The sequence below is a fragment of the Micropterus salmoides genome, unplaced genomic scaffold, assembly GCF_014851395.1.
Source record: "Micropterus salmoides isolate LMB-PRFRI ecotype aquatic unplaced genomic scaffold, ASM1485139v1 Ms_hic_scaffold_10, whole genome shotgun sequence".
Classification (NCBI taxonomy): Eukaryota; Metazoa; Chordata; class Actinopteri; order Centrarchiformes; family Centrarchidae; genus Micropterus; species Micropterus salmoides.
The window spans coordinates 5,719,619-5,747,435 of NW_024040041.1; the positions used below are offsets into that span (position 1 = coordinate 5,719,619).

Genomic DNA, 27,817 nt, shown 5'->3' on the forward strand with positions numbered 1-27,817 from the left:
GAATGTAATATATGTATGTCTGTAAAGGCCTATAGATGACACGATGTCATGTCCAGTTCATCCCAACGGTCCCAACAGCGGCTAGAAAGCTTTCACTGATCTGAAACATCACAGTGAAATGTTCAGTCCTTGCCAAGGCGTTCCCTAAATCTATTTTGCACCGATTCAGCCATAATGCAGGGGGAAGTCAATTGAAGAAGAGGCACAGAGAACAATTTCCACACTCACAGTAACAGGAAATAACAGGAAAGGCATTCTAGGAAATGTAGGAAATGACTAAATGAAGTACAAGTACACTAAACAGGTTGGCAGGATATGATTTTACCGAAATTCTAAATCCCTTAATATTGTGTAACTGTTTTACCAGCAGGCTAACTTGCTTTCTCCTTGTGTTTGTGTGTGTGTGTGTGTGTGTCTGCAGGGGAGCCCAGCACACCTCCCTGGAGCAGGGCTCTCCTCCGCAGAGTAACACCCCGGGAACTCCTCCGTCCTACAAACTGCCCCCACTACTGGGGAACTACGAGGGCAAAGACGACTTCCCGCTCCGCAAGACAGGTACGAGAGACAGAGGGAGGAAGTGTGTGTGTGTGTGTGACTTGCTATGTTAAAGTAGTTTGACAAAGGACAATGCGGAGGTGTGGAGTGTGGAGTTATTATATACTATATGTGTGTGTGTGTGTGTGTGTGTGTGTGTGTGTGTGTGTGTGAGTCAGTGTGAGTCTGACTCACCAGGGAAGAGGTAGCCTAAACCTAGAGATAACAAACACACACACACTCATACACTATATATAACACATGATATAACTGATACCATGTGAAAACTTTTCTCTGAACATGTTTCCAGTGTGTGAAACTGGTTCTGTCTCTGCAGGACTGTTCGCTAAGCCCCGCCCCCTGGAGTTACCGTAGCTGGATCTATCAAAGCTTTCCGTTATCACATGGCACATATGAGGTTTACAAGGGAAATCGTAGGAGGTTTCCATCGAAATACCAAGTCATTTTTGTGTGTTTCCATCCACCTGTTTGCTCAACAAAACAATAACCTGATATTTCAAGTGCAAAAAGGTGTTTTGATTGGCTGATATGGAAGAGTACGGAAGGAAAATGGATGTGTTTGTTTTGAAAGAACGAGATTATTATCCCAGAATTCTGAGAAAGGTTTTCATGAAAACAAATCTGCCTTTTTTTGTCTGAATTAACGAGATGCCTCAAAATCCTCGCCTGCGTGGAGGACTGCTGCCGCTAATCAGCCTGACCCTTGGGGGGGATTTTGAGGTATCTCACTGATTAAGTAAAACAAGGCACAACACTGGATATGAGGCCCATTATATTATGTTTTATCTGTTTACATTATGTAGCTAATCAAAGGAGTTTATGTACATTTTACCAAAAATCTCCCACACTTTTTCATACCTCATTCAATCACTGCTCTTTCTGTTGAGCTGATATCATCCGGCTATTAAGTAATATTTCCTCACATACAGTAAAGCCTCTTGAAGGATGATTACACTTGTAGTTCCAAAAGTGTCTCCTTTTCAACCAGTATTCAAAATTCAGAAGCAGAAATCACTTTCTTTTGCTTCTTTAGTGGCACATGCAAGATGAACTGCGGTTAGGCTCATTCACATCTGTAGTTCTGTAGTCTTAGTCCTGGGATACAGTGGCCTTCTGCGGCCTTACACATGAACTGGTGCAAAATCCCGTCAGCGCCCATGTCTTGCTGAATTCGATCTGTTGTTAGCTGCTCTGATACCACGCAGTCAAAAGGTAAGCATTGACAAACCAACCATGTTTTCCTGGATTCACGATTGCTGGATACTTTCCGGGCAGCTCAAACTAATAAAACCTGTTTACTCTTTCCTTACCTTTAACCTTGACTTATAGACAAAAGCCACCTTAAAATACACCTGCTGGCCAAAAGATGCAGCCAGCCAAAATGTATTACCAGAATGCCTGTGCTCATGTATCCCCCCTGATAGTCTCCTGTTGGCAAATCACCAGGCACCTTAAAATACCCCAAAGAAGTACTGCACTTCTGGAACTTCTGGAATGAGACACATAACACAAGAGATAGAGCCGCACTGTAATAACAACACTGATGAATATAACAAAGAAGGGCTGTTGATCGATGCCAGCGATCACTGATTGCTTTTGGCTCTGAGCTGAGGCGCTTTCATTTCCTCTCTCCGTCCCTCGTCTCTCCCTGTCGCTCTGGGTCTCCCGTCCAGTGTCGGAGCCTAACCTGAAGGTGCGTTCACGGTTGAAGCAGAAGGTGGCGGAGAGGCGGAGCTCCCCGCTCCTTCGCAGGAAGGATGGAACCGTTATCAGCACCTTTAAGAAGAGAGCCATAGAGATATCAGGTGAAAACACACACACACACACACACACACACACACACACACAGAAGTGCATAGTTGAAAAAAGACAGAAAATCTCAGTAGCAGTGTGTTTAGTGTGTTTATTGTGTAAACTTACTGTTAATAAATCCTTTTACTAATACATTAGATCTTTTATGAATTATTAATATTATTTCCTCTCTCTCTTTTTCTGTGTGTGTCTATGTCTCTCGACCAGTTTCCTCCCTCTGTAATAGCGCTCCAGGTTCAGGTCCCAGCAGTCCCAACAGTTCCAATTCAGCTATTGCCAATGGCAACACGGGATCGGTTCCCAACATACAGACTGAGGTACACACACACAAACACTTTATTTTTAACTTTAAAGTTGTACACACCGACTCATGTAGTGCGCGGGTTGGTTTCATTTTCACCATTCACTTCTTCGTACTGGACACACAGCTCGAGCTCGCCACCTACAGTTCACTGTGGTTCAGGACGTTTATTGGCACATTTACAAAACAAGCGTTGGCCAAAGTGAAATGTCAAACACATCAAAACAGAACAGATATAAATAAGTAAATAGCTGTAACAGACACAATTAAAGCAATTTTGTATTAATAATAAGGGGGACTCAAAGGCCACTTTAAAAAGGTGAGTCTCAAAAGATAGAATTTAAAATTGGTGGTAGAGGGGGGGGACCTGAGAGTCAGGGCTAAACACTCATCGCCTATGGAGTTTGACTGGGAACTTGGTAATGGTGAAGAACACAGGATCTGAGAGGTTTGTAACTCATTTCTGTTGTATAATGCTCTGTATTTGCTTGTGTTTTGTCATTATTTTCCAAATAATGCTAATAATTTCCAAATCCGTTGCATATGCAGTCAAATTGAAATGTTTTCTCTTAACTGATTTTATTTTGCTTTCAGGGCCTCTGTAGAAAAGGCTTTATTTTCACAATTAAAAAAATAATAGTACAATAAAATGCAATAAAAAAATATATACTACAGAGTTTGTTTGTCAAACATTATAAAGCAGCATCAAAAATGAGACCCATATTTCTTGCATGTCGCCCAAGAAAATTGTCTAAACCACTAGTGTATTTTTCGGGACAGATGATGAGGACCTCTGTCTTAATTTCATTAAGCTAAATAGGGCCTTAATGGAGGCTTAGGGTACATTATAAGCGACAGCTGCAGGAAAAAAAACTAAAAATTATCAGTTGAAACTGGTCTATGTTGATAAAACACAAACCACTCTAAGGCCTGACAGCGAAGATGCTGACTCACTACTGAAATCTGACTGCAATCTGTCCAAAATGTTAAAGGACACGTTGTGAGAAGGCAGCTTTTTCCAGGATCATTGATAGAAGTTTTGAGATTGGCAGGAAGTTATTCAGTACAGCTGGTGATTAATGGTTGAATAACGACGTTCTGAAAGGAGGAACTGACATAACCATTCACTAGGGAGGTGTTTATTATGAATAAAATACTGTGTATCAGTACTTCATTAAGAAGGCCATGTGGAATTATATCCAGACAGCAAATAGTGGGCTTCAAAACTAGGAAGATTTATATTGATTTATATATTATATTTGAGTGACAGTTAAACTAATGCTACCAAGTCCTCAAAGTGTCCTTGCTGGAGTGTTCTTGTTTTGTTCTGCTGTATTGGGAAAAGGTTTGTGAAAGCCAGGTTATCTTCTATATGAGGATATTATTAAGTGTGCATGTATGTAGCCACGTCCAAAGAATGCAGCTCTTTAAAACAGGACTCAGTGAGTAAATAAGGTGATATGAGAGAGATTCTGTTGGTGCTTACAGTAGATTTTAAAAGCAACTTTGAATCCACAGTGTATAACCATCAGACAACCCTCTCAGCTACTGTTAAGATTCCACAGATACTAACAGGTCTGCCTGTCTGCCTGTCCGCAGCTGAGATCTCTCCATCAGACACTGGGGGCTGATGGGACATTGAGTCCTCTGAATCTCTACACCTCGCCCTCTTTGCCGAATATCTCCTTGGGCCTCCCTGCCAACACACACATCACGGTGGGTCAGCGCAACACACACACACCTACACAAAAACATACAAGTGCGCACACAAACACGTACTTCATAAATGCATATACAGGTGCTGGTCATATAATTAGAATATCATCAAAAAGTTGATTTATTTCAGTAATTCCATTCAAAAAGTGAAACTTGGATATTCATTCATTCCACACAGACTGATATATTTAAAATGTTTATTTCATTTAATTGTGATGATTATAACTGACAACTAATGAAAACCCCAAAATCAGTATCTCAGAAAATTAGAATATTGTGAAAAGGTTCAATATTGAAGACACCTGGTGCCACACTCTAATCAGCTAATTAACTCAAAACACCACAAAGGCCTTTAAACGGTCTCTCAGTCTAGATGAGTTTTATGAGCTCGGAGCGAGGATGTCACATGACCTGCAGCTACCGCTCGCTGATTGTGTGGCGGTTACCTAGACTTGTCTGTGTGGTAACCATGGTGATGTGCCCTCTACAGCCGCCCCAGAATCTCTCTACCCAGCAAGAGGCCGAGCGTCAAGCCATCCAATCACTGCGAGGGGGCGGGGCTTTAACAGGGAAGTTTCTCTCCACATCCTCCCTACCTGCAGGTAAACTTTACCACAGTTCCCAATTTAAATAATACGTTATTATGGTTTAATTATTATATTAAAATATTGCATACTGGATAGTCTTTATATAAATATGTGAGTAAAGAAAGATGTTATACAATGATAATGTTTGTTTGCAGGGGTGGGGCATGATGTGGAGACAACGCCCCCCAGCTCTCATTCTGCCCATTCCTCGTTACTGCAACATGTACTACTGCTGGAGCAGGCCAGACAGCAGACCGCCATGCTAGCTGGTACACACACACACGCACACACACACATGCACAAGAACACTAAAGTCCACCCATAGTATCCAACTCAATTGTCTTTGTGCTGTGATCCTCCACCCACTCAGTCCCCATGTACAGTCAGTCGCCACTGGTTACGGCAGAGAGAGGCGTGTCCAGCGGCATGCGGGCGGTCAACAAGCTTCCTCGCCATCGGCCACTGGCACGGACCCAGAGTGCACCTTTGCCCCAGTCCCCCCAGGCCCTGCAGCAGCTGGTGGTCCAGCAGCAACACCAACACTTCCTGGAAAAACACTACAAGGTACACACGTGCATACACACACACGCACGCACGCACAGATATGCACACATGCACACGCTAACATTGCTTTGTACGTGTAGATACTATCGAAGGGGGCAGAGCTTCCCAGGCCACCGCCAACCCACCCAGAGGAGACAGAAGAGGAGCTAACAGAGACCAATGACATGCAGGAGGATGATGGAGGGGCAAGCCTTCACAGGTGCGACAACCAGTCAGTCAGTAACAGTGACTGATTTATCTTTATCTAGGTACTCTGTGTCACTGTAAACACCTGGTTGTTGTTTTGAAGTCTGCCCTGTTATTCTGACCTATCAGGCTTCAGAAGGAGGGGTCAGACGACAGCACGCCCACCTCTGAGCGACTTAGTGTGCACGTGAAGAGTGAGGAGGAGCACGGGGGCATGCACGTGAAAGGGGAGAGTACCGAGAGTGAGCTGGACGAAGAGGACGAGGACGAAGACATCATCCAGCTGAGGGAGGGCGACGATGAGGAGAGGGGGAGCTACACACAGGTTTGTGTGAGAACACAGTGTCTCTCTCTCTCTCTCTCTCTCTGCTGCAGTCTGCTGCTTTTACATCAAAACTCCAAGTGGAGGTCAGCTGCTACACTCACTCCTTTCTAAAATAGTGAGTCCCAAGAGGGTTCGTGAAAGATTGTGGTGCAGCTCAGTTATTTTTAATAGTATAGAACAGGGGTATTCAATTAGATTTCAAAGAGGTCCAGTTAGAGAAAATTTCCTGAAGCAAAGGTCCGGAACATCAAAATGACGAACTTGCGTTATCATTCAGTACTATAACCTATAGTTGTATCAACACATGTTTTTAGTCAACAACGGACTGTCAAATCAAATAATAGTCAGTTTTCACATCAAACTGGAAGGATAATAAATAATAACTATTCAAATAATAAATTCTAAATTTAAGTAAACTAAATTAAAGTGCCTAATTTTTAGAAAAAATGTAACAAAAAGTGTAGCTTGAAGTGATGAAGTGTAGTCTTAACCAATTTTATAATAAACACTCAACACATCATAACAAATGAACAGCTGTAATACCTCCTCAAAACAAACATGAGATTTCTCCTGCCAGCTAGCATTGGAGATCTATGAGATATTCTGGTTTTGAACTGCCCGTGGGAGGAACGTCCATGTAAAAATCTCTACATTCTTGATTAATAGCCATGTGAAATCTCTTTTATCTTTCGTCTCCTCAATTCGGGTGTGTTTCCAAAACGTCTCTGGTGAATCTCGCGGACTTGACTTGCAAGCATCGGTATACACAGATTTGATTGGCTGAGCAGCGTCACATGAGAGGATTGGAGCACATGCGATTGGTCTGTGAGTTTCCTGGTACTCTAAACCAGTACAGTAAATGCTAGAAAAGCTGCGCGGGTTAAAATAGAAACGCTCCGTCACGAGGTAGTAAGTCTCAATAATAAATGGGCTGTAGGTCGGCGGTCCGCCTATTAGTGACCTCTGGTATAGAATATTTACTCGTTGGCTATGGCTGCTCTAACCTGTTAAAACGGGCGCCAGGTTGTTGTTGTGGCCTGGGCGTTAAACTCAGGACATTTTGGTTACACAGTATCATTCCACAGAGGGATGAATCACACAGATGCATCATCAGCTGACCTCCTGCTGTTTTCCGTCTCAATGTGTTTGCTACAGATGTTGTTGTGTGTTAGCTATCTGACTCATCACAGCTAACTGTTGGCCTGTTACTTCAGTCCAAACCTTAGATGGCTTCAGGTGTTTTTCACCCGCGCACGATTGTTTTCACATAGTGTGTTTGTGGAGCACTCTCGAGTATTCCTTTTGGGTTTATCTCTTATTGTGCTGCTTCTTCAGAGAAACAAAAACAAACAGGATGGCGGTGCAAACACATCTACAGGTGCTGAATCAAAACGCAGACTGAAGGCAGGAACCAGGCAAATGATCAGCACACTGTTCTAATAGCTCCCAGCTGTTTCAACTGGGCAACGTTTCGATCCAACAGTGATCTTCGTCAGGCATTGTCAAAATCACCATCACAAAGCAGAAAAAGCAATATACAGACAGACATTCGACACTCAGGTGATTGGGATCTGCATGACGGACAGCCAGTGTACTCTTAGGCTGGACCAATCAAAGCAGAGCTGGACAACACTCTCTGATACTGAGGGACATGACTCTATGGGTGGCGAAAACAACAAGATCAATATTATACAGGCACAAATTAAAGCCAACACATCAGCAGTTGAGTCAAATATATTCACGGCACAGAAAAATACATAGAAAAAAACAGAAAACTGATGCATTACTCACCCAAAGCGGACGACGTCAGCTCAGTCAGTGGGGACTTGGCTTGGGAACCGGCCCTGAAGGCCCTCATTGATCAATAAAGCATATAAATACATAAATATACAATATAAAAAAACAGCAAGTGGCCAGAATCTGTATTGATGCCTACAACAGGAAAAGCAGCACAAACAAAAAGCAAGAGGATGAAAAGGGAGGGTGTACCGACAGATGCAGACTTTTGAGAGAGACAATCAAGACATATTCGTAAAGATGTAGAGTAAATTAATCTGGCTGTTAATTATAAAATATAGAAGGCGTCACTTTTCAGAAAGATGTAGTTGATGTCCCCTCCCTCGCGTTCATTCCCATCTCAGCGTGGATGGGTTGTGTTTGAATGAGAGTACGTAATCCATTGGGACAGTTGATCTTGTAGGTGATGTTTTTTGTGTTACAAGTGATGATAGCCTTGACATTGAATCTTTTTACCGGAATGCAGATGAGTAAATGACATTTGAAAGTGAAATTACATTGTGCGCACTGTGCACACTGGAATTTGTCGATAAGAAGTGAGGAGTTCGCTCTGGTGGAAGGTCGGCTCTGACTGTGAGATCGATGGTAAACAGTCCGTGGGGGATCTTTGAAGACTCATTTATGATTAGGATCAGATTTCATGTGCCAATGTTGAGGGGAAATCCTTTGAAATTCCTTTCCCAAAGGAGAGTATTGTATAATGCAGAAGGGACGTCCATTACCCGAGTCAAACCTTCACTTTGGCTGACATTCTTAAATGTCTCTACAGCATTTTGGATCCAGCCTTCTTCATACTGCCTATCCCTAAATCTTTCCACTGTGACTCAAATGCGGCGTACTCTATTAAATTGACTGACTTGGAAGACTTGTTTTGAGAGAGGTGGGAGGGAAACTCTTGCTATGTAATGTTCTTGTCTGTCGGTTCTCTTTAGTGACCTGTTGCCAGTTTGTCTTGTTCTTTGATGATCAAAATGTCCAGAAAACCGATTAGTGAGAAATCACAATTAACCGTAAATTTAAGATGGCTGCTTGAATCCAACGTATAAGGAAGCATAGTTTCAACTGCAAAGAAAAATATCTTTGTACGTAAAAACAGTTATTAAACCCAACTTGGTTCATTCTTTAAAAAGCTGATCTGGGGAATCTGGCCGGTGGGGATTCATATCTGAATGAGAGGCCCGTAGAAAATACTAATATACGAGGGCATCCGTTATTATACCTGGGTGGATTAATTTAACCGGGCGGCCTAGTTTTTCTCGATGGCTTAAACACATTTCTTGAAATTTTGCCTCTTTCTCTCGAAACTCTAAACACAAATCCACAACTTCTCAACCAATTCTCCAAATGTCCTATTTTCAGGTCAAAATGAAGCTCTCCTCTCAAAACCATTCAATCTTGCTGAAACCCCAAACTTTGGCCTCAGAAACACACAAACTGCAACACAGTCTGACACACTGGTGAGAGAAATTCAAAACAATGCTGCAAAAACTGGTTATTAGTAATTTTGCTTGTGGTTCTCCCCCTCAAAAACCTTATTCTGCCCCAGCATCCTGTCTTTGGTCTGAGACAGGCCAGAGATTCCTGTTCTCCACCTCCTCCTCCTCTACCTCCTCCCCTTCTTCTCTACCTCCTAGTCCTCTGCCCTCCACCTCCTCCTCCTCCATACTCCTCCTCCTCTGCCTCCTCCCGTTCTTCTCCACCTCCTCTCTGGTGTCCTCTATGTCTTCCTTCAGATTTTTCTGGATCCATTGTTCCTAAACTGAATGAACTGACCATTTCATCTATTGAAGCTTCTGATTGGTGTGTTATCAATTGCTAATTAAGTTGCAATGCTAATTAAGTGAACAATACTGAATGTTAGTATTTTCTCAGTGACCACATGGTGCAGGCAATGAGAAATGAAGGGATTTGTGAGTAGACTTTAGAGAAATGGGTGTGCTTTTTGAAAAATGGAGTTATGGTTTGGAAATTTTAGTTCAAAAGCCTGCTTATAGTGTTCAAGCAATGGAGAAAACCTGTAATATACCTGAGCAGCTGTTAATATACCTGGTATAACTTGTATTGTATAAGTATTGCCTAATCTAGGGCTGCTTGATTTTGAGATTGAGATCACGATTATGTAACTGGATTACTCTTATTTACTTAGGAAACTTAACGCATAGGGTGCCACTCAATGAAAAACATTTTTTTTAACACTGTGCCACCCCCTCATTCTGTTCCTTTGCCTTGCCTGTGAAAAGTTTCATTCAGATATAATAATATTTACTGGTAGCTCAATGGGCTCTGTACTATAATCAAGATAAAATGTTATTTAATAAAAAATTTCTCTACCAAAGTAAATTAATCCTTGAGTAAGTATTGTTATCATTTAACTATTCTTTTTCATATTCTAATTTGTGTTATTATTTGGTTTAAATACTATGTAATCAGAATAATATTTTTGGGTTAGCACTATAGCAGCCGTGGTCAGTAGTATAGTTACAGTTTTTTTCAGTTGCTAAGATGCAATGGTCAAAACTGAAGCCACTTTTTCTAAACTCTTCACACAGTCTGCATTACCAACATGCATCCTGGCCAAACAGTTAATCTCACCTCCAAAAGTCACTCAAACCACCAAAACACTTCATATAAGCCTCAAAATAAACTTGTCCAGCCAAAACTCTCTCCGACTGAGAGAAAATGAAAGAAACCTGTAACATATTTTCACTTTATTGACTGTACTATAGTATATGTTGCAAGAATGAATCAGAAATGCATTCAGTAATTTACTTGTGGAAAAAAAGAAGTTCCTGACATTTCAGTGCTGCAATACACTTTTTTTTTGGTTGTTTACATAGTTAACACTGGTACTTGAGACCCAGTGACCACAGTCTGTAATTGATGAACCATCCCCTTGAACCAGTTCTGCTAAAATATAAGCACATTTCTTGCTTTACACTCAGCTTGCAGTTTTACAGTAAAACCACATTCAAAACATTACACATATTTCTCTAAAACATAAAATGGAAGTAAATGTTCTGCATAGATTTTCTATATATATCTCTCCAGCTACAGCAAAAATGCAGGAAATTTACCAACATTTTGTTTTGAATGTGTTTTTAACAGTTTTGGACTTAGCATTTGAAAAATGTGCTGCAGATATACAGTGTTTTGCAGGTGGTGAAGTAGTTATGGGAAAAGAGTTCATGGATTTTGGAGAAAGTGGTCATTGAATGCATTTTGTGTGAAAACAAAGAAAAATGATTCACAGTTTGGTCCACATACACTTCTGTTTCGCTGACTGTGTGAAGAGTTTTGACCATGTGACTTCAGTTTTGACCAGCGCAGGTTAGCAATTGAAAAGAAACTGTAACTCTGTGCATGGTCGCGAGGGGGCTGGAGCCAATCCCAGCTGTCATTGGGCTAACCCTGGACCCTGCTAGTTCATCACAGGGCTAACTCATAGAGACAAACACTTCACACATACGTTCACACCTAAGGGCAACAACAGTCACCAATAAACCTATGCATGTCTTTGGAGGGTTGGAGGAAGCAGGAGAACATGAAGAGACCACTCAAAGTGCTTTACACTACATCATATTCACCCACCTATGAGCAGAGACCCAACTGCTCATCAGAAAAATTTACTCATTCACACACTTTATTTATTCATTTAGCTGACGCTTTCATCAAAAGCAACTTACAGTTGTTATACATGTCAGAGGTCACACACCTCTGGAGCAACTAGGGGTTAATTGTCTTGCTCAGGGACACAATGGTGGATGGGGCACAGTGGGGGATTGAACCCAGGTCTCTCACACCAAAGGCCTGTGTCTTATCCACTGCTCCACCACCACACTTTCACAGTGATGGAACAGCCAGCAGGAGCAATTTGTGGTTCCCAACCTTCCGGTTAGTGGAAGTCAAGGTCTATCTGAAGGTCTATCTGGTTTGCATGTGCATGTGTTTTGTCCTCTTCATAGAAATCTGCAGCTACTCTGTGGGCTGAAAACACATGTAGCTGTTGCTAAAGCTGCAATACAGTCATTCTCTGGACACCTATGGATACTTAACTGTTCATTATTAACTTATGAAGTAACTGTTAGCAGCTATTTGTCTTGTCACATTATTAACACATTTGGGGGGTGGGAAGATAAAAATTAGAAATTTTATTTATTGAACTTTTAAAATTGAATGCTACATTTCTAAATTGTATTATATGCATTACCTCAAAAATCCCAAATAGCCGTTGAAATTAGAAACGGCCCATAATAATTCAACATTATTTGCTTTAAACGTCAACTTAAAGCACAAGAAGGTGACAGCATTGCAGTGTTTAGGCTGACTGCTTTGGGGGCCGTTGAGCGGCCGCGGGGCTCAGTGTGTGTGCGTGTACACGGAGAGGAGCAGAGCAGAGACAGGTGAAATACTCGAGATGACGACAACTCATTACGTTAAGACAATTCAACTTTGCCTTTTTACCCTCCTGCATTTTCATCTGTTGAAGCAGCCTCTCTTTTTATTATCTTCCTTGTTGTTTGTGCTGGTTTTCCTGTTGTAGGTTATAAGTACAGATTCTGGCCATAACCTCCGGAGTGATATATCTATATATTCAGTATATATTTCTATTTTTTCTAAAGTGTTGGATTTAATATGTAGCTCTATAATATTGATCTTGATGTTCCTAATTGTTTTGCCTTTTCCATAAAGGTATTCTTTGTGCCCCATGTGGGAGTATCAGACAGTGTTGTCCAGCTCTGCTCTGATTAGTCCTGCTTAGAGGAACTCCAGTGATATTACACCATCAGAGTCTGTTTACAGGTCGTGGGAGTACTACCGTATGTGTAAAAAAACAACAACAACAAAGACAAGTTGTATGAAGCTCCAGAGGGAGCTGAGTGCGGTATGTTGCCTTAAGTGATGCCACTTGAGTCCGTCTGGGTTGAAGCTGAAGACCGCAAGTTTGAAACTGAAATGAATCTGTTTGTGTGGAGGCAGAAAGAAGTGAGCTTACCAGACCTCTGTAGCATCTCACCTCTGCAACTAGCGCAACACACCTGAATCTGTATAGTCAAGTGAATTAAGTTGTGCTGAATTGTGGGTAATTTAGGCAAGAAGAAATAAGAATGCATGGGATAAAAAAATACTATCTCTGGTTCTGCTGCATCGATGTAGATAATTTTGTTATTGTTTTTTATTTTTTATTAAAAAAAAGTCGATAATAAGACCAACAGTGTTAAAGGAGTGCTTTGCTAAATGGGATGGAGTGCACTTTTAAATGTCAGCAGGAGTGGCCAATGATCTTTTTCCCCCCTCCTTCCAATCACACCCAAATACACTCCTCGGGCCCAGGTTCACTGTGGGTGGTGTTTGTGCTTGAGGGTGTAGCAGCTTTTATTTGAGTGGAGGGTTGAATGGATCAATTCAAAATGTACCATCACATTTAACTGGGTTTTCTTTATTTTCTTTTTAAATAATTTTTTTATAAGCACACAAGTAGAGGATGAGTCATCAGAAGAAAGCTTTGACATTTTAGAGAAACGTAAAATGGTGGGATTCTAATATAAAGCTGCACTTTTGTGACGCACCTGCCGCATTTTGTGACTGTTAATGGAAGAAAACACAACATACATAAAACAAAGACACACCACTTTAAAAACATGAGAGCCTCACCGCTGGGTGTCCAGTCAAACTTGAGCAGACTGACGCACAGACGCACGCACGCACACACACACACACACACACACACACACACACACACACACACACACACACAATTGTTGACGCTGCAGTGACATCAGCAGCTGGTGACTCAACCACTGGACTCATCACTGTGTGTGTTCCTGTATGTCTGTATATCTTCAAGTGTGTGTGTGTGTGTTTTAGTGTCCACCCACACATGATGAGTCACCCATTTCGCAGCAGGGAGCACAGCAACACCCCCTAAATATAGAGACTATGTGTGCGTCTGCAGTACACACACACACACACACACACACACACACACATCCTCACGCACACACACACACACACTGTGGAGGTTGGTGATTAGTGAAATTTCAGGACAGTCAGTCCAAGTGTCTAAAACTAACCGCAGGTGCAACAGTTGTTGTCGTCTTCATAACAGTCAACATGTCAGTCGTAGATTTTAGCATGTTTTCATACACAGATTTTTATGAAATATATTTAATAATATTTAGAATTATAGTAATGTGAGTGTGTGTGGTGAAAATGGAGACACCACACACACTCACGCTCTCTCTCTCCTCCAGCACTGCAGTGAATGGGCAGAACTCTGATTCATCCTTCTGCTATGAATCATAACTTTCTCCCCCCCCCTCCTCCTATCTCTCTTCCCCTTCCCATCAGGCCTTGCAGCAGCTGGGTGTGTTCCAGTCCTCGCTGCCCCACAGACCCCTGGGAAGAGCGCAGTCCTCCCCGGCAGCCACTGTCAATCCCATCAAACACCTCTTCACTACCGGTCAGTTTTTGTGTGGGTTTTTATTGTTTTGTTTTTTGTGTGAGCGTGTGCACATCTGGTTTGCTATTGGATGAGAGTTTGACATCAGCGGCGTCTCTCTGCCTACTATAAGCCACCGCGCTTGTTGCCTAGCAACAGGGAGCTGACTCTGTCGGCTGACAGATCAGATGAGCTAAGTGAATTGACTGAGATACCACAGGTTCTCAAGTAGTGTTTTGTCTATTGAAGAGGAACAGTAAGGCCTTTCCAAAACTGCTTTCTCCTCCCTCTCCTACTTCCACTCCGTTTGCGCGTTCAATGCGGAGGGTCCGCCACATTGAGTGACATCCGTAACCAACAAGGGCGGAGTGGTAGTGGGTTGTTAAACCCTCAAATGCCAAGTGAGCACCGATGGCAGCTTGTTGAAGGTGTGTAACACCCTTTGCTGCACGACGGGGGACCTTTCTTTCAAATGTGAGTTCCGTGTGACTTCGCCAGTTAACATGTAGGATTTTTAAATTCTGAAACTACACTAACATTTCATATCACCATTTATAGTTATATTGTGTTTAATAAAAAATGCTCTTGTCTGATAGACAACACAACTGTAATACGAAAATCTTCGTCCAAAACTAAATAGCCCACATTAAACAACAGAATAATAGAACATGGCACAACTAGATACACAGGGGTGTCACGTAACAAACAACAAAGAAAAATAGTTAAGTCTTTATACATTTTAACTGTTTAAATTCTTCAGACTATATAATGCATCACTATAATGTTTGATTTCTTTTGAAATGTATTTGTGAATGTAGGCCTAATGTTTTTTTAAAGAAGATAAGAGGTTCAAATAGGCTTTTCTTTTACAATGAATATCAATCTTTTCATAAAAGAATATAATATTTATTTTTTCATAAATATCTAAAGTCATTGTATAATATTCAAAATATAACCAAAATAATTTGTTTTATGAACAAACACAAATAAAGTGACAAATGTTTTCAGTTTGGTTATTGTAAAAAACACACCTTTCCTGAACATCAATCCTGAATCTTACAGTTTTTCTCGATTGCTTAAACACATTTCTTTAAATTATGCCTCTTTTTCTCAAAACTCTAAACACATATCCACAACTTCTCACCCAATTCCCCAAACGTCCTATTTTCAGGTCAAAATGAAGCTCTCCTCTCAAAACCATTCAATCTTGCTGAAACCCCAAACTTTGGCCTCAGAAACACACACAGTGCAACACAGTCTGACACACTGGTGAGAGAAATTCAAAACAATGCTACAAAAACTGGTTATTAGGAAGAAGTATAAGTTGCTTGTGGTTCTCCCCCTCAAAATCCTTTTCACATTATGAACCCAACAAAAGAAACAACAAATGTTTCATTCCTTAGTGTGCTGTACAGTTCTACACACCAAACAACTAATTATTCTGCCCCAGCATCCTGAATGTCTGTGCTTTCTCGATGAACACATGGTGCAGGCAATGAGAAATTAAGGGATTTGTATGTAGAGTTTAGAGAAATGGGTGTGCTTTTTGAAAAATGGAGTTATGGTTTTGACATTTTAGTTCAAAAGCCTGCTTATAGTGTTCAAGCAATGGAGAAAACCTGTTTATTTGATCCGCATATTACAGTTTTTCTCAATTGCTTAAACACATTTTCCCACTCTGACATCACATTTTGAAAACAGTTAACACACAGGATAAAACTGAAGCTCAATGGCCAAAATGACTCATTTTGTTAGCAAAATGCTCTGACACTCACAAACCATTAAAAACATGCAACATAAGCAAATATTTCCATCAAACACCACAAATTAATTTATTCTTTCAATCAATCATTACACAATGGACAACAAAATACAAAATATAGCCATCAATATGAAATATGATACTTTACAAACTCAAATGGATACTGGGGGAAAAAAAGCCACCAAAGGAAACTTATGGTTGGAAATACCTTTAAAAAAAAAAGATATATATATTTTATCTTTCACATTTAGTCCATTTGTTCTTGACGATTATGGCTCAGGTTCTCATCAACATCGCATTGAATGTTTTCCCTTGCAATGCACCAAGGGAAATACCTCCTTGCATCCATCCCTGGCAGTACTCTCTGCACCTATTGCCACGCAACCAGCATTCATTGCCTCCAGGAGGGGCATCTGCTCATATGTGCCAGTGATCATACACCTTCCACTTCCAAGCAGAGAAGAACTCCTCGATTGGGTTCAGAAAAGGCGAGTATGCAGGGAGGAATTGCATCATAATACGAGGCTGTGCTGCAAACCATTCATTCACAAGGCGAGAGTGGTGGAAAGCCACATTGTCCCACATTATGACATACGGAGTCATGCCAGGCCTCAACAGCCCTCTCTCTTCGGGTGGAATCAGTATTTCTTTCAATGCATCAAGAAATGTGATGAGGCGTTCTGTATTGTAAGGGCCAATAGTTGGTATGTGGCAAAGGACCTCATCACTGGAGATGGCAGCAAACATGGTGATATTGAAATTGGCTTCATCCACAAAAATGAATTTGTGATGTGCCCCTTCAGCTTCAAGCTCCGTTATTCTCAAAGAAAAAGAGCAAATTCATAAAGCAAATTATTCTAACTATGGTAAACAAGGAACTACAATAAAAAATCTGTACCTGCACATACTGGATTCGTGCCTCCTTTACGATGTCAGAGTTTCTTTGAAATGGAACTCTGTACAGTTGCTTCATTCCGACATGATTTCGTTTAAGGACTCGATCTATAGTTTCTAAATGCTCCCTGATCTGCAATTATTGCTGCCTGGATTTCACGCAGTCTGATTACATCGTTTGCCACAACCATATTTACAATGGCAGACTCCTGTTCAACACTAAATATCTTTCCTCTGCCACCAGTGTGTGGTAATGTGTGGATTCTATAAAGTAAAAGCAAAAAGCATGTCAAAATTGACATTACTGTATGACAGTCACATAAATGGGATTGATAAAACACCTGCATTACTGTAGACACACTTTGTTCTGCTAACAGGGCAATACAGTAAAGCTGAAATACACAGTGGTATACATTACAGTAACACTGTGAATTACAATAGATGCCACAGTGCTCCGACTCAGAAGGGGCTGGACCCTTTGTCCAAACTCTCTAAAGGACAAGCCATGATTGATGCCATGGTCAATAATTGTTGCCTGAATTTCATTTGAAACTTGAGCTCGATTTCGTCCTCTTGCTGCTGCAGCTCCTCCACCACGCATACAAACTCCTCTTCCTCGGGCCCCTCTGCCATGGCCTCTTGCTCTCCTTCCGTGCCTATGGCCTCTTTGATCCATGCTTGCAAATAGCAACACAGAGGGGGCATCTTTTATAGATAGGACTGATTGCTGATCGAAGAGTTGTGCAAATGAGTTTCACACAGGCGCATAGACATTTATAATTATGCAAGTACTTTCTATCAGCTGTGATTAGATGTTTTCCTTTTGTTCAACACAGTGAATCCAACAGAGTTCGGGGTGTTTCAGTGAGCTCCGTGGTAACTGTTTTGACAAAGGGTGTGAAAAATGTGTGAAACAAATGAAAAAGTGTTAAAACATTTGCAAGAGAAGACTTCTGCTGTGCTAATAATGTGATGATGAAGGTCAAGCGGACCCCAGTTTCATTTAGTGTGTCTTAGCAAATGAGAAAAACTGTATAGCAGTGAGTGCAGCGGTAACGTCAGATCCTATTTACGCTGGGGGGAGAGGGTAGTTCGTCCTAAAGATGGCCGCTGTATTTATACACTACGCGGATTAGGGAGCTCGATTTGGCTGTGATTATAAGTGGCGAGGGTCTGGTTTCTGAAAGGCCCTAGGAGTTGGAGGAGAAGATGGGATAGGAAGAAGATGAGGAGTAGGAGGAGGTGGAGGGAGAACAGAGTCTCTGGCCTGTCTCAGACCAAAGACAGGACGTTGGGGCAGAATAATTTGTTGTTTGGTGTGTTGAACTGTACAGTACTTACTAATAACCGGTTTTTGTAGCAGTATTTTGAAGTTCTCTCACCACTGTGTCAGACTGTGTTGCAGTGTGTGTGTTTCTGAGGGCTTGTGTGTCATGTCGGAGGGCAGAGTTTGGTTTTTCAGCAAGATTGAATGGTTTTGAGTGGCGAGCTTCATGGTCTGAAAATGAGACGTTTGGGGAATTGGGTTGAGAAGTTGTGGATTTGTGTTTAAAGTTTTGAGAAAAAGAGGCATCATTTCAAGAAATGTGTTTAAGCAGTTGAGAAAAACTGTTCCATAAGCTTCACAACCTGTGTAAAGTAGGAGTCAAACAGTGGATTCAGCATTAAAAATGTGTGTCGTACTCCAGGTTCTTTCTAAGGTTTTTCCACCAGAAGTACTGTGGTAAATCCAGTGTGCTGCATGTCTCACACGTATTTCACTTGTAGCTGCTGACATCTAGTGGTGTTTCTACAAAGTACATTGTGGTGGACCATTAACACGTATTTGTTGTTTTCCTGGGGTAATTGCTGCGTAAATAATGAGAATCCATCGTATGAACCATCGTCTGCATGTTTATTTATTTGTTTCTCTATTTTTTTACCCAGCCTCCATCTGGGCCCAGCTTTTATTTGTACAAGCCACAACACTCAGCTATTATTTTTATTTGAGAATATACGGTATTCACGTCTGTCTGTTTTTCTCTCTCTCTCTCTCTCTCTCTCCAGGGCTTGTATATGACAGTCTGATGTTGAAGCATCAGTGTGTGTGCGGCAACGCTCACATCCACCCAGAGCATGCTGGGAGAGTGCAAAGCATCTGGTCCAGACTGCAGGAGACGGGCCTGCTAGGTCGCTGTGAGGTATATACACAAACGAGACAGACACACACACACACGGTTGTTCCTGTATCCCTGTGGGGACATCTCACTAACATAATGCATGCCCGTGCCCCTTTCCCTAACCATTCTTAACCATCTACTACATACCTAACCTTAACCCAATTGTAACCTGAAGCCTAAAACCAAGTCTTAACCCTCAAAAAGCGTCTCTACCTGTGGGGACCTTAATTTTTGTCGCCACGGTGACTTGAGTCTCCATCAGTTAGTGTGCATTCTGGTTAAAGTCCCCACAGGGATATAAAAGCATGAAGCACACACACTTTGTAAACAGGACCTTTGTCCTCACAGCAGAGCTACGCCCACAGTACTGTAATGTCATGGTTGGTGCACACACTGCAGTCTATCCCAGCATGCACCGCAATACACTGCTGACATTCACCTCCCAGAGAAGGCGAGTGGTGTTAAAGCCTTCGTGGCAGCACTGCTGATCGTGTTTTATCATCATCATTCACTGAAAATATCTGTGTCCATCGCACATAAACAAATGTTCTCTGCTTCTGTCCACCAAAGGTTTATTTTCCAGGTCATGTTTAAAAGCTTTTTTTTGTTAGCTGATTTTAGCAATTACCTAATGTCCATTCAATGTTTTTTGCAAAGTGCAAATGCATTACTCAGTCTCCTTCTCCGTCTGTGTGTGTGAGCAGAGGATTCGTGGGCGTAAAGCGTCTCTGGATGAGATCCAGTCTGTCCATTCAGAGTTCCACACTCTGCTGTATGGAACCAGTCCGCTGAATCGACACAAACTGGACCACAAGAAACTGCTAGGTACCAGTCTGTCTGTCTGTCTGTCTGTCTGTCTGTCTCTAAGACTAAGGCTGTCAGTCACTGGATAAAGCCGGCGTGTTACAGACTTGCATGGCTGAAAGTTTAGCTGAATTGCATGTTCAGTCAGTCTATGGTTCAGAGAAATCCCGTTTAGGACAGATTTTTGTGAGTTGCACTCAGATAAAAGTAACCCAAACTTTCCCAAACCAAGTCTTCAGTAGGGGAGTAAATTAGCGGCCCCTAACACAATATTGCTGTCCTACCTTAACCCGAAGTTTTGCAGTACTCCATACGCTGTGTTGAAGATGGAGAGAGAGAAAAAAAACAGTGAAATGGTGGTACTGATGACACAGATTCAAAAGCTGAAAGCACCTTGGCTGGATGCAGCCAAGTGTTCTATGACAAGTATTGAGATCCTTTACTTAAATAAAAGAACCAATACTAGAGTGTGAAAATAGTATAAATTTGCATTCAAAATCCTTCTTATATAAAAGTACAGAAGTATTTTTAACAAAGTATGCTTATATTAGGAGTCCTGCAGTAAAATGTCTCTTGTGACTGTTCATACCGATGCATCGATGTTAGAGCAGCATGCTGCGGTTGAACTACTTTATATACACTTAGCCAGTTCAGTCCAGTGGTTCCCAACCTGACTGCAAACAAGGCTGCAGACCATGTGACTGCAGCAACTCGTGTTTTAAACAACGGGCTTGCTGTTTTCTGTCTTTCTGAAGGTTACAGATGGGGATAGGACTTTTGGTAGATTTTCAGTTGAATGTTCTTGTTGGTTTGGAGAGACCCTCTCTAGCATCAGCGTGACCTTGAAGAATACATCTGTAATTCTGCTTCCCTGTAATGCTTCCTAATTTAGCTCTACTCTGACTGGTTGTTTCAGGTCCAATCAGCCAGAAGATGTATGCTGTTCTACCCTGTGGAGGAATAGGGGTGAGGTCATCTCTCTACTTGCCTGTCTGTCCGTCTGTCTGTACATCAAGTGTTTTAGCTCTGGTCTGAGCTCTGTGCTGCCCCCTGCAGGTGGACAGTGACACAGTGTGGAACGAGATGCACTCGTCAGCGGCGGTCCGCATGGCGGTCGGCTCGGTCATCGAGCTGGCCTTCAGAATAGCGGCAGGGGAGCTGAAGGTAACACACGCGGAAATACAAACGAGTGTACTCAGTTTTCTGAACCCCCCCCCCCCCAATCTCACCTGTCCTTCACTCTATGTTTGTTACAGAATGGCTTTGCAGTGGTGCGTCCGCCCGGTCACCACGCCGAGGAATCCACCGCCATGTCAGTACACCCACAAGATTATTTTAACACGACTAGATGTTCCATTGCATCATATTTTGGTGATGACTAACAGTTTGCACCACTTTTTCTATGCGTGCGTCCTGCATGTGTGTGTGTGTGTGTGTGTGGATGAACAGGGGGTTTTGTTTCTTTAATTCAGTAGCCATCACAGCCAAGCTGCTGCAACAGAAACTGGGAGTGGGCAAGATCCTCATTGTGGACTGGGTGAGTAGCATTGGCACACACACACACATACACATACACATACACATACACATACACATACACATACACATACACATACTGTCAACATTGTTACCTGTAACCAGGGAAAGAATTAACATTTACTTTTTTAAGACTTAAAAGCATGAATTATTCATTACAAATGGTAATAATTATAATATAATAATAAAAAGAATTGTTATTTAAATGGTACACATAAATTTACAGTTTTTAAGTATGTCAGAGGTCGCATGCCTCTGGAGCAACGAGGGGTTAAGTGTCTTGCTCAGAGACACATTGGTGGAAGTGTCACAGTGGGGGATTGAAGCCGGTTCTTTCGCACCAAAAGCATGTGTCTTATCCACTGCACCATCACCACCCCCCTTCTTTTGAAATTTGAGGGTTTGCTGCACCTGTTGCTATACTAAGCGTATATAGCCTGTAGCAAAAAGTCCTGTAAGGGGACCTTGCTTGGTGTATTATTGTAAAATCGTCTTATTCCAAACTGTCTGAATCAATTACTCTGTCGATCAGCTTGATGTTTACATTGAGGGAAAGACATCCTTCATCCTTCCATCATGGAAATATTCTGGACATCATCTATCTACACATTTCCCCAAAGTTCAGCCTGATGAGGCTGCATTCATTCACTGTTGTAATACTGCACTACATGTTAGTAGCCACTTATTCATCCCCAGGCAAAGACAACTAATCTGGATAAAATGTTGACCACACACATTGTACTGAGTGTCAGTATCATAACATCCCATCGACCTTCTCTCTGACGCCACTGTGACCTGTCACTGCAGGACATTCACCATGGCAACGGCACCCAGCAGGCCTTCTACAGCGACCCCAACGTCCTCTACATCTCCCTCCACCGCTACGATGATGGAAACTTCTTTCCTGGCAGTGGAGCTCCTGAGGAGGTACGCAAGTACACACCACACACGCCCACCCACACACAAAGTAGATGTGAGCATTCTGAAATAGCTGAAGCAGTCTCATATGTCCCATGTTCTGAAAATGATCTAACAACTAACGCTAGTGTTTCCTCTCATTCATTCAATTCATTCATTCTCAATCATTGGACACCCACTGGAAACGCGGTCTGTGATTCACACCCCTCCCCCTCTGGTTATCAGTGAGGTCTAAGCAGAAATGCATTATTTGTTAAACAATCAAGCAAAAGAGACAATACAACCAATGAGTTTAAAGGTACCCTATTTGTGTACCCGCAGTAATGCTTTTATTCAGTGTGTCTAACAAAAACACATTGTGTGTATCCTTCAGACCTGACTAATGCATTTCCTTTTTTATAAAAACATCTGTAAAGTAAAGTTTTTGTAATATCATCTGAACTTGGACAGCTTTCATTGCCTTGGAGTCTTATTCCCTGCCTTTTGCGGCTACATCTCTTGCAGCGTCGCCGCCACCTACTGTCGATCAGTGGAATAGCGTGAACATTTGCTTTCACTGCTGCTTCACCTCCTTCTGATGATGAGTCTCCTCAGCATGTCCTGTCACCTCTTTGAATTTTTGTCAGAAGACAACGGCCACAAATAAACCAGAGACCTGCTCATCAAAACATGCACCCACTTGCTCGGTGCGCTAAGCTTTGACCCCCAACCGTAGAAGTGACATTAACAGTTGCTGTACATTCACATTTACAGCAACTGAATCAGAAAAGCAAAGGCACGCCGCACAACGTGTGACCAAAGTTGCACAATAATAACAACTCTCTCTCTGTCTCCCCTTCTGCAGGTGGGATCAGGTGCAGGTGTTGGTTTTAATGTGAACATAGCGTGGACTGGAGGAGTAGAGCCACCTATGGGTGATGTGGAGTACCTCACTGCCTTTAGGTAAACATTCTACTTCTTATTATTAAATATCTTTAAATGTTGACATTATTACCAAGGTGGAGGGAGAGACATATAGTCCCCTCCAAAAGTATTGGAACAGTAAGGCAAATTCCTTTGTTTTTGTTGTTCACTGAAGACATTTTGGGTTTAATATGTATTAGTATGAGACAAGAGTTCAGAATTGTAGCTTTTATTTCCTGGTATTCACATCTAGATGTGTTAAACAACTCAGGACATATCACCCTTTGTTTGAACCCACCCATTTTTCAAGTGAGCAAAACTATTGGAACATGTGACTGACAGATGTTTCTTGTTGCCCAGATAATAATGATAATAATAATAATAATAATAATAATCCTCATTTGTAGAGCACTTTTCAAAAACAAGTTACAAAGTGCTTTAACAAGTGTAAAGACAATAATACCCAAGAGACAATAATACAAAAAACAAAACAAGATAAAAGCATGAAAACATTGAAAAGACTAAAATACAGATAAATATAAAATTAGTAAAATACAATAAAATAAAAGGGATAAGACATAATATTAAAAGGGACATCTAGATGTGAATACCAGGAAATGAAAGCTGAAATTCTGAACTCTTGTCTCGTACTCATCTTTTGATCTTAAACCCAAATGTCTTCAGTGAACAACAAAAACAAAGGAATTTGCCTTACCTTTTGGAGGGGACTGTAAGTTGAATGACGCTGACGCCTCTGCTTGATTTCAAAGTGTTTCAGCTTGCACAAAAAATTTCATCTTTGAGTAGTTTGACTCAAAATAAGAGGAAAATAATGCACAGGGTCTGGAGTGAAGTTAATGTCTGAGGTGTCACACATGCATGGTACAAGTGCTAATGTAGACCTGATGCACTGGGGAATAAATGGTGTCGCCACAAAATTCATTTTCATTTGAACAAAGTGATGTGAAAGGTCTCCTTAAGAAAACAACATGCTTTAAAATGTCCATTGTGTGTGTGTGTGTGTGTGTGTGTGTGTGTGTGTGTGTGTGTGTGTGTGTGTGTGTGTGTGTGTGTGTGTGTGTGTGTGTAGGTATGTGGTGATGCCCATTGCCCAGCAGTTCAGTCCAGATGTGGTTCTGGTGTCCGCAGGCTTTGACGCAGTGGAGGGTCATCAGTCTCCTCTGGGAGGATACAACGTCTCCGCCAAGTGTGAGTACCACACTGGCGAGAAAAAGAGTTACTGGACGCTCTCTGAATGAATAGTTATAATGAGCGTTTCTTGTCTGTGATCGGTGTGTTTTGACAGGTTTCGGTCAGCTAACGCAGCTGCTGATGGGTCTGGCGGGTGGGCGCGTTGTCATGGCGCTGGAGGGCGGTCATGACCTCACCGCCATCTGTGACGCATCAGAGGCATGTGTCTCTGCGCTTCTGGGAGACCCGGTGAGAGAGAGAGAGAGAAAGAGTGTCTGGAATATCATCAGTAATTATTCATGTTTTAATTTCAAACATGAAACATGCTAGCCTCTCTCGACCTGGAGGTGCTGACCACCGTCTCTGTGAACATCATGGAAATATTACACTGCCAGTAAGACAAGCGCGACGGTCTTTAGTAAGCTTTGTACTTAGTTACCTCAAATCACCACAGACAAGCGGCTAATTTAACTGCTCAGTAGCGTCCATTTGAATGTTAAAGAACATTTTAGGAAATACACTTATTTGCTTTTTTCCCCCCCGAGAGTTAGCTGAGAAAACTGATACCACTGTCCAGTCTGAGTGTCACGTATGTCACTGTCCAAAGTGGAAATACCCCTACCAACACCTCTAAAGCTCACTAGCTAACATGTTCTTTACCTCATACAGGTCCTGGTGTGTAAAATCAACAATGTGTAGTTTTAGAGGGAGTTACATGCTCGATGGATTTCTTAGCGAACAGCAGCTGCGCACAGTGACATCCCAAAATTTGGTCATTGCATTGAGGTTTCCAAGCTTGGTACCATCACATCTGTAATCGAAGCAGATACCAAAAACTGCTTACTAACCAAATCTGGCAACCTGTGCCACATTTGGTCTGCTTTGGACTCCTAACTTCTGACTGATATTGCCAGCTGAAGTAAACAAATAGTAACCACAAGCATCTCTGCCCTATACAACCTCTGACTATCGGGAACACACGTCCATATTTATGAGGAGGTCATTTGACCCGACACTACCACAGCCACTGCCGATGTAGGGTTAAAAGGACGATCATTGGTGCAAAGTCACAAACGGGTAACTGGCTAACATCTTAGCCAAATAGTTCAACTTAAAGCTTTGTTCAGCTGACGCTTGTTTGGAGACGTGATCTGTTGTGTTTTGTATAGATGTGGTGTTTGATTTGGCTCTTAACAAGAGAGTCCATATGAAAATCCTGTGCGGTATAATAGTGTAACTACATTAAAAACCACATAAATCTCCATGTATTAGCTCACATTTTGAATGGCTGCTCTTATGGCATTTTGCACAACGCATACCAACTCTTTTTCCTTTTCTTCCTTCCTCTGAGTGGATGCATTTTAACCTCTCAAATGTAAAATACAGAAGTTGATGTCATGCATTTCTATTATTAACACACACTCTCTGTCTCTCTCAGTGTGACTCTGTGTTTCAGTGGCCTCTGGAGAAACCCTGTCCAAAAGCTTGGGCCTCACTGGAGAGAGTAATAGAGATCCAGAGTAAGAAACACACGCACACACACACACACACAAACACAGTAAACATACACAATGATGAGAAGCTGCAACATGTCTCATGTCCATGTGTTTCTCTCTCTTTCTCTCTGTCCCCGCAGGTAAACACTGGTCTTGTCTTCAGAGTTTGTCTCAGACGAGTGGCCACTCGCTATTGGATGGCCCCCTGGGGGCTCAGGGCCAATCAGAGGATGAGGCAGAAACAGTCAGCGCCATGGCCTCCCTAAGTGTTGATGTTGAGCAGCCGGGCTCTCTTCCTGACAACGCAGAAACCAGCAGGTCAGCTGTGCACTGTGATACCTTCACACCATGATTAGGGGACTGAGACTCAGCAGTGCACAGAGTATAGAAGTACGGTACAAGCCCCATGCATGTGTCACTCAGCCCATTAAAGGGTTCAGAGTGCTGATATTAGTTCCACTTCCACTATTTTTTTTATTTAACCTTTATTTAACCAGATGATCTCATTGAGATTTAAAACCTCTTTTTCAAGAGAGCCCTGGCCAAAATGGCAGCATATTAACAGTGCACAGTTACAAATATGAACACCAAGCACACGCACAACAAGGAACATTTAACAAGACCCTTAAGATACATAAACAAACAACATTAGACTACTTGAAAGTACAATTTATACATACCGTAGGTTTATACATACCGTAGGTTTAAAGGATTTAGTTATTTTAAAAGCAGTGACAACAATTTATGGCATCTATTTCCAAATCTTTCATGCGGTGTTTCACCAAATTCACCAAAAGAAATCAGATTTCGCAACTGCAAATCAGTCTGCAGTGTGTTCCAGGTGGATGGGGCTGCATAACTAAAGGCCTTCTTACTGAGCTCTGTTCGGACCGTAGGTACAGATAACAAATACTGGAGTGCAAATTATAGGAACTGATGTTACGAGACATATAAAGTTAAGAGGGAAGCATTTCCAGCATAGACTTGTAAATAAAAGTGAGCCAATGTATGTGCCTCCTCACTGATAATGAGGGCCAGTTTGTCATTTTGTACAAGGTACAATAGTGTGTTGATGGTAGACAGTATCCAACAAAGATAAACATCGATCAGGCGCATTTCTATAGAGCAGGTCAACGTAATCGAGTGCAATGAGAAAGGTTGCAGCATTAAGATTGTTCTGCCACTCTACAGTTAGCTTGTTTATTGCTATAGTACCATAAAAAATACATATTGTGTATCCTGATGCTTTTCAGTTTTTATTCACCAAAGTATATTGTCTTTAAATTAGGGTTAAAATAAAATAAAATAATATGATATTAAAGGGTATTATTGCAAGAACTCCTGAGTGGGTGCAGCTACTTTTAGATAAGACAAAATCAGTGACAAATGAAATACAATATTAAATATGCATTTTATGTCAGTTGGTGTCAGTGAATATGGATATCTATATACGTTCTATATCTATATACGATACTGTCATCATCTTTACTGCTTATAGCTACATATTACCATTGTTTCTTGTAAATCTTGTCTTTTATAACCAAACCACTTCACTCCACCAAAGTCAATTCCCTTTTCCTCCACAGTGTAGCCAGCACCATTGCTTTCAGCCATGCTTGTTGCTAATGTATGTAGTCCTATATACATCTAATAATATGACAAACCTTACCAATGATACTGATATGATTACGATAAAAAATTGCACAGCCTAATTAAAATCCTCATCAATCCACTGGCTTTCATCATTAGTCATTATCACACATCCAAGTAATTATATATTGTTACAAAAGTCATAATCTAATATTGAAATATGTATCATGATGTGTTTTTGTTCAGAAATATCTGCGTTCATGACAAGACAATTATTAAAAT

General features: G+C 41.6%; 1 protein-coding gene across 4 annotated transcripts in view; it reads left to right on the forward strand.

Moving 5' to 3' along the window:
- The window catches only part of hdac5 (histone deacetylase 5), a 61,990-nt gene that overhangs the window by 28,006 nt on the left and 6,167 nt on the right, over positions 1 to 27,817 (forward strand). For all 4 annotated transcript variants that reach the window (XM_038709846.1, XM_038709836.1, XM_038709845.1 and 1 more), the window contains 22 exons: positions 422 to 555; positions 2,229 to 2,360; positions 2,575 to 2,684; positions 4,268 to 4,384; positions 4,875 to 4,986; positions 5,127 to 5,240; positions 5,342 to 5,535; positions 5,616 to 5,734; positions 5,851 to 6,046; positions 14,192 to 14,303; positions 18,985 to 19,118; positions 19,802 to 19,922; positions 20,818 to 20,867; positions 20,958 to 21,065; positions 21,158 to 21,213; positions 21,351 to 21,438; positions 22,245 to 22,364; positions 23,200 to 23,297; positions 24,349 to 24,467; positions 24,565 to 24,698; positions 25,888 to 25,969; positions 26,086 to 26,263. In XM_038709846.1, the coding sequence (XP_038565774.1) occupies positions 422 to 555; positions 2,229 to 2,360; positions 2,575 to 2,684; positions 4,268 to 4,384; positions 4,875 to 4,986; positions 5,127 to 5,240; positions 5,342 to 5,535; positions 5,616 to 5,734; positions 5,851 to 6,046; positions 14,192 to 14,303; positions 18,985 to 19,118; positions 19,802 to 19,922; positions 20,818 to 20,867; positions 20,958 to 21,065; positions 21,158 to 21,213; positions 21,351 to 21,438; positions 22,245 to 22,364; positions 23,200 to 23,297; positions 24,349 to 24,467; positions 24,565 to 24,698; positions 25,888 to 25,969; positions 26,086 to 26,263 (2,628 nt within the window). The remainder of the gene's footprint in view (positions 1 to 421; positions 556 to 2,228; positions 2,361 to 2,574; positions 2,685 to 4,267; positions 4,385 to 4,874; positions 4,987 to 5,126; positions 5,241 to 5,341; positions 5,536 to 5,615; positions 5,735 to 5,850; positions 6,047 to 14,191; positions 14,304 to 18,984; positions 19,119 to 19,801; positions 19,923 to 20,817; positions 20,868 to 20,957; positions 21,066 to 21,157; positions 21,214 to 21,350; positions 21,439 to 22,244; positions 22,365 to 23,199; positions 23,298 to 24,348; positions 24,468 to 24,564; positions 24,699 to 25,887; positions 25,970 to 26,085; positions 26,264 to 27,817) is intronic.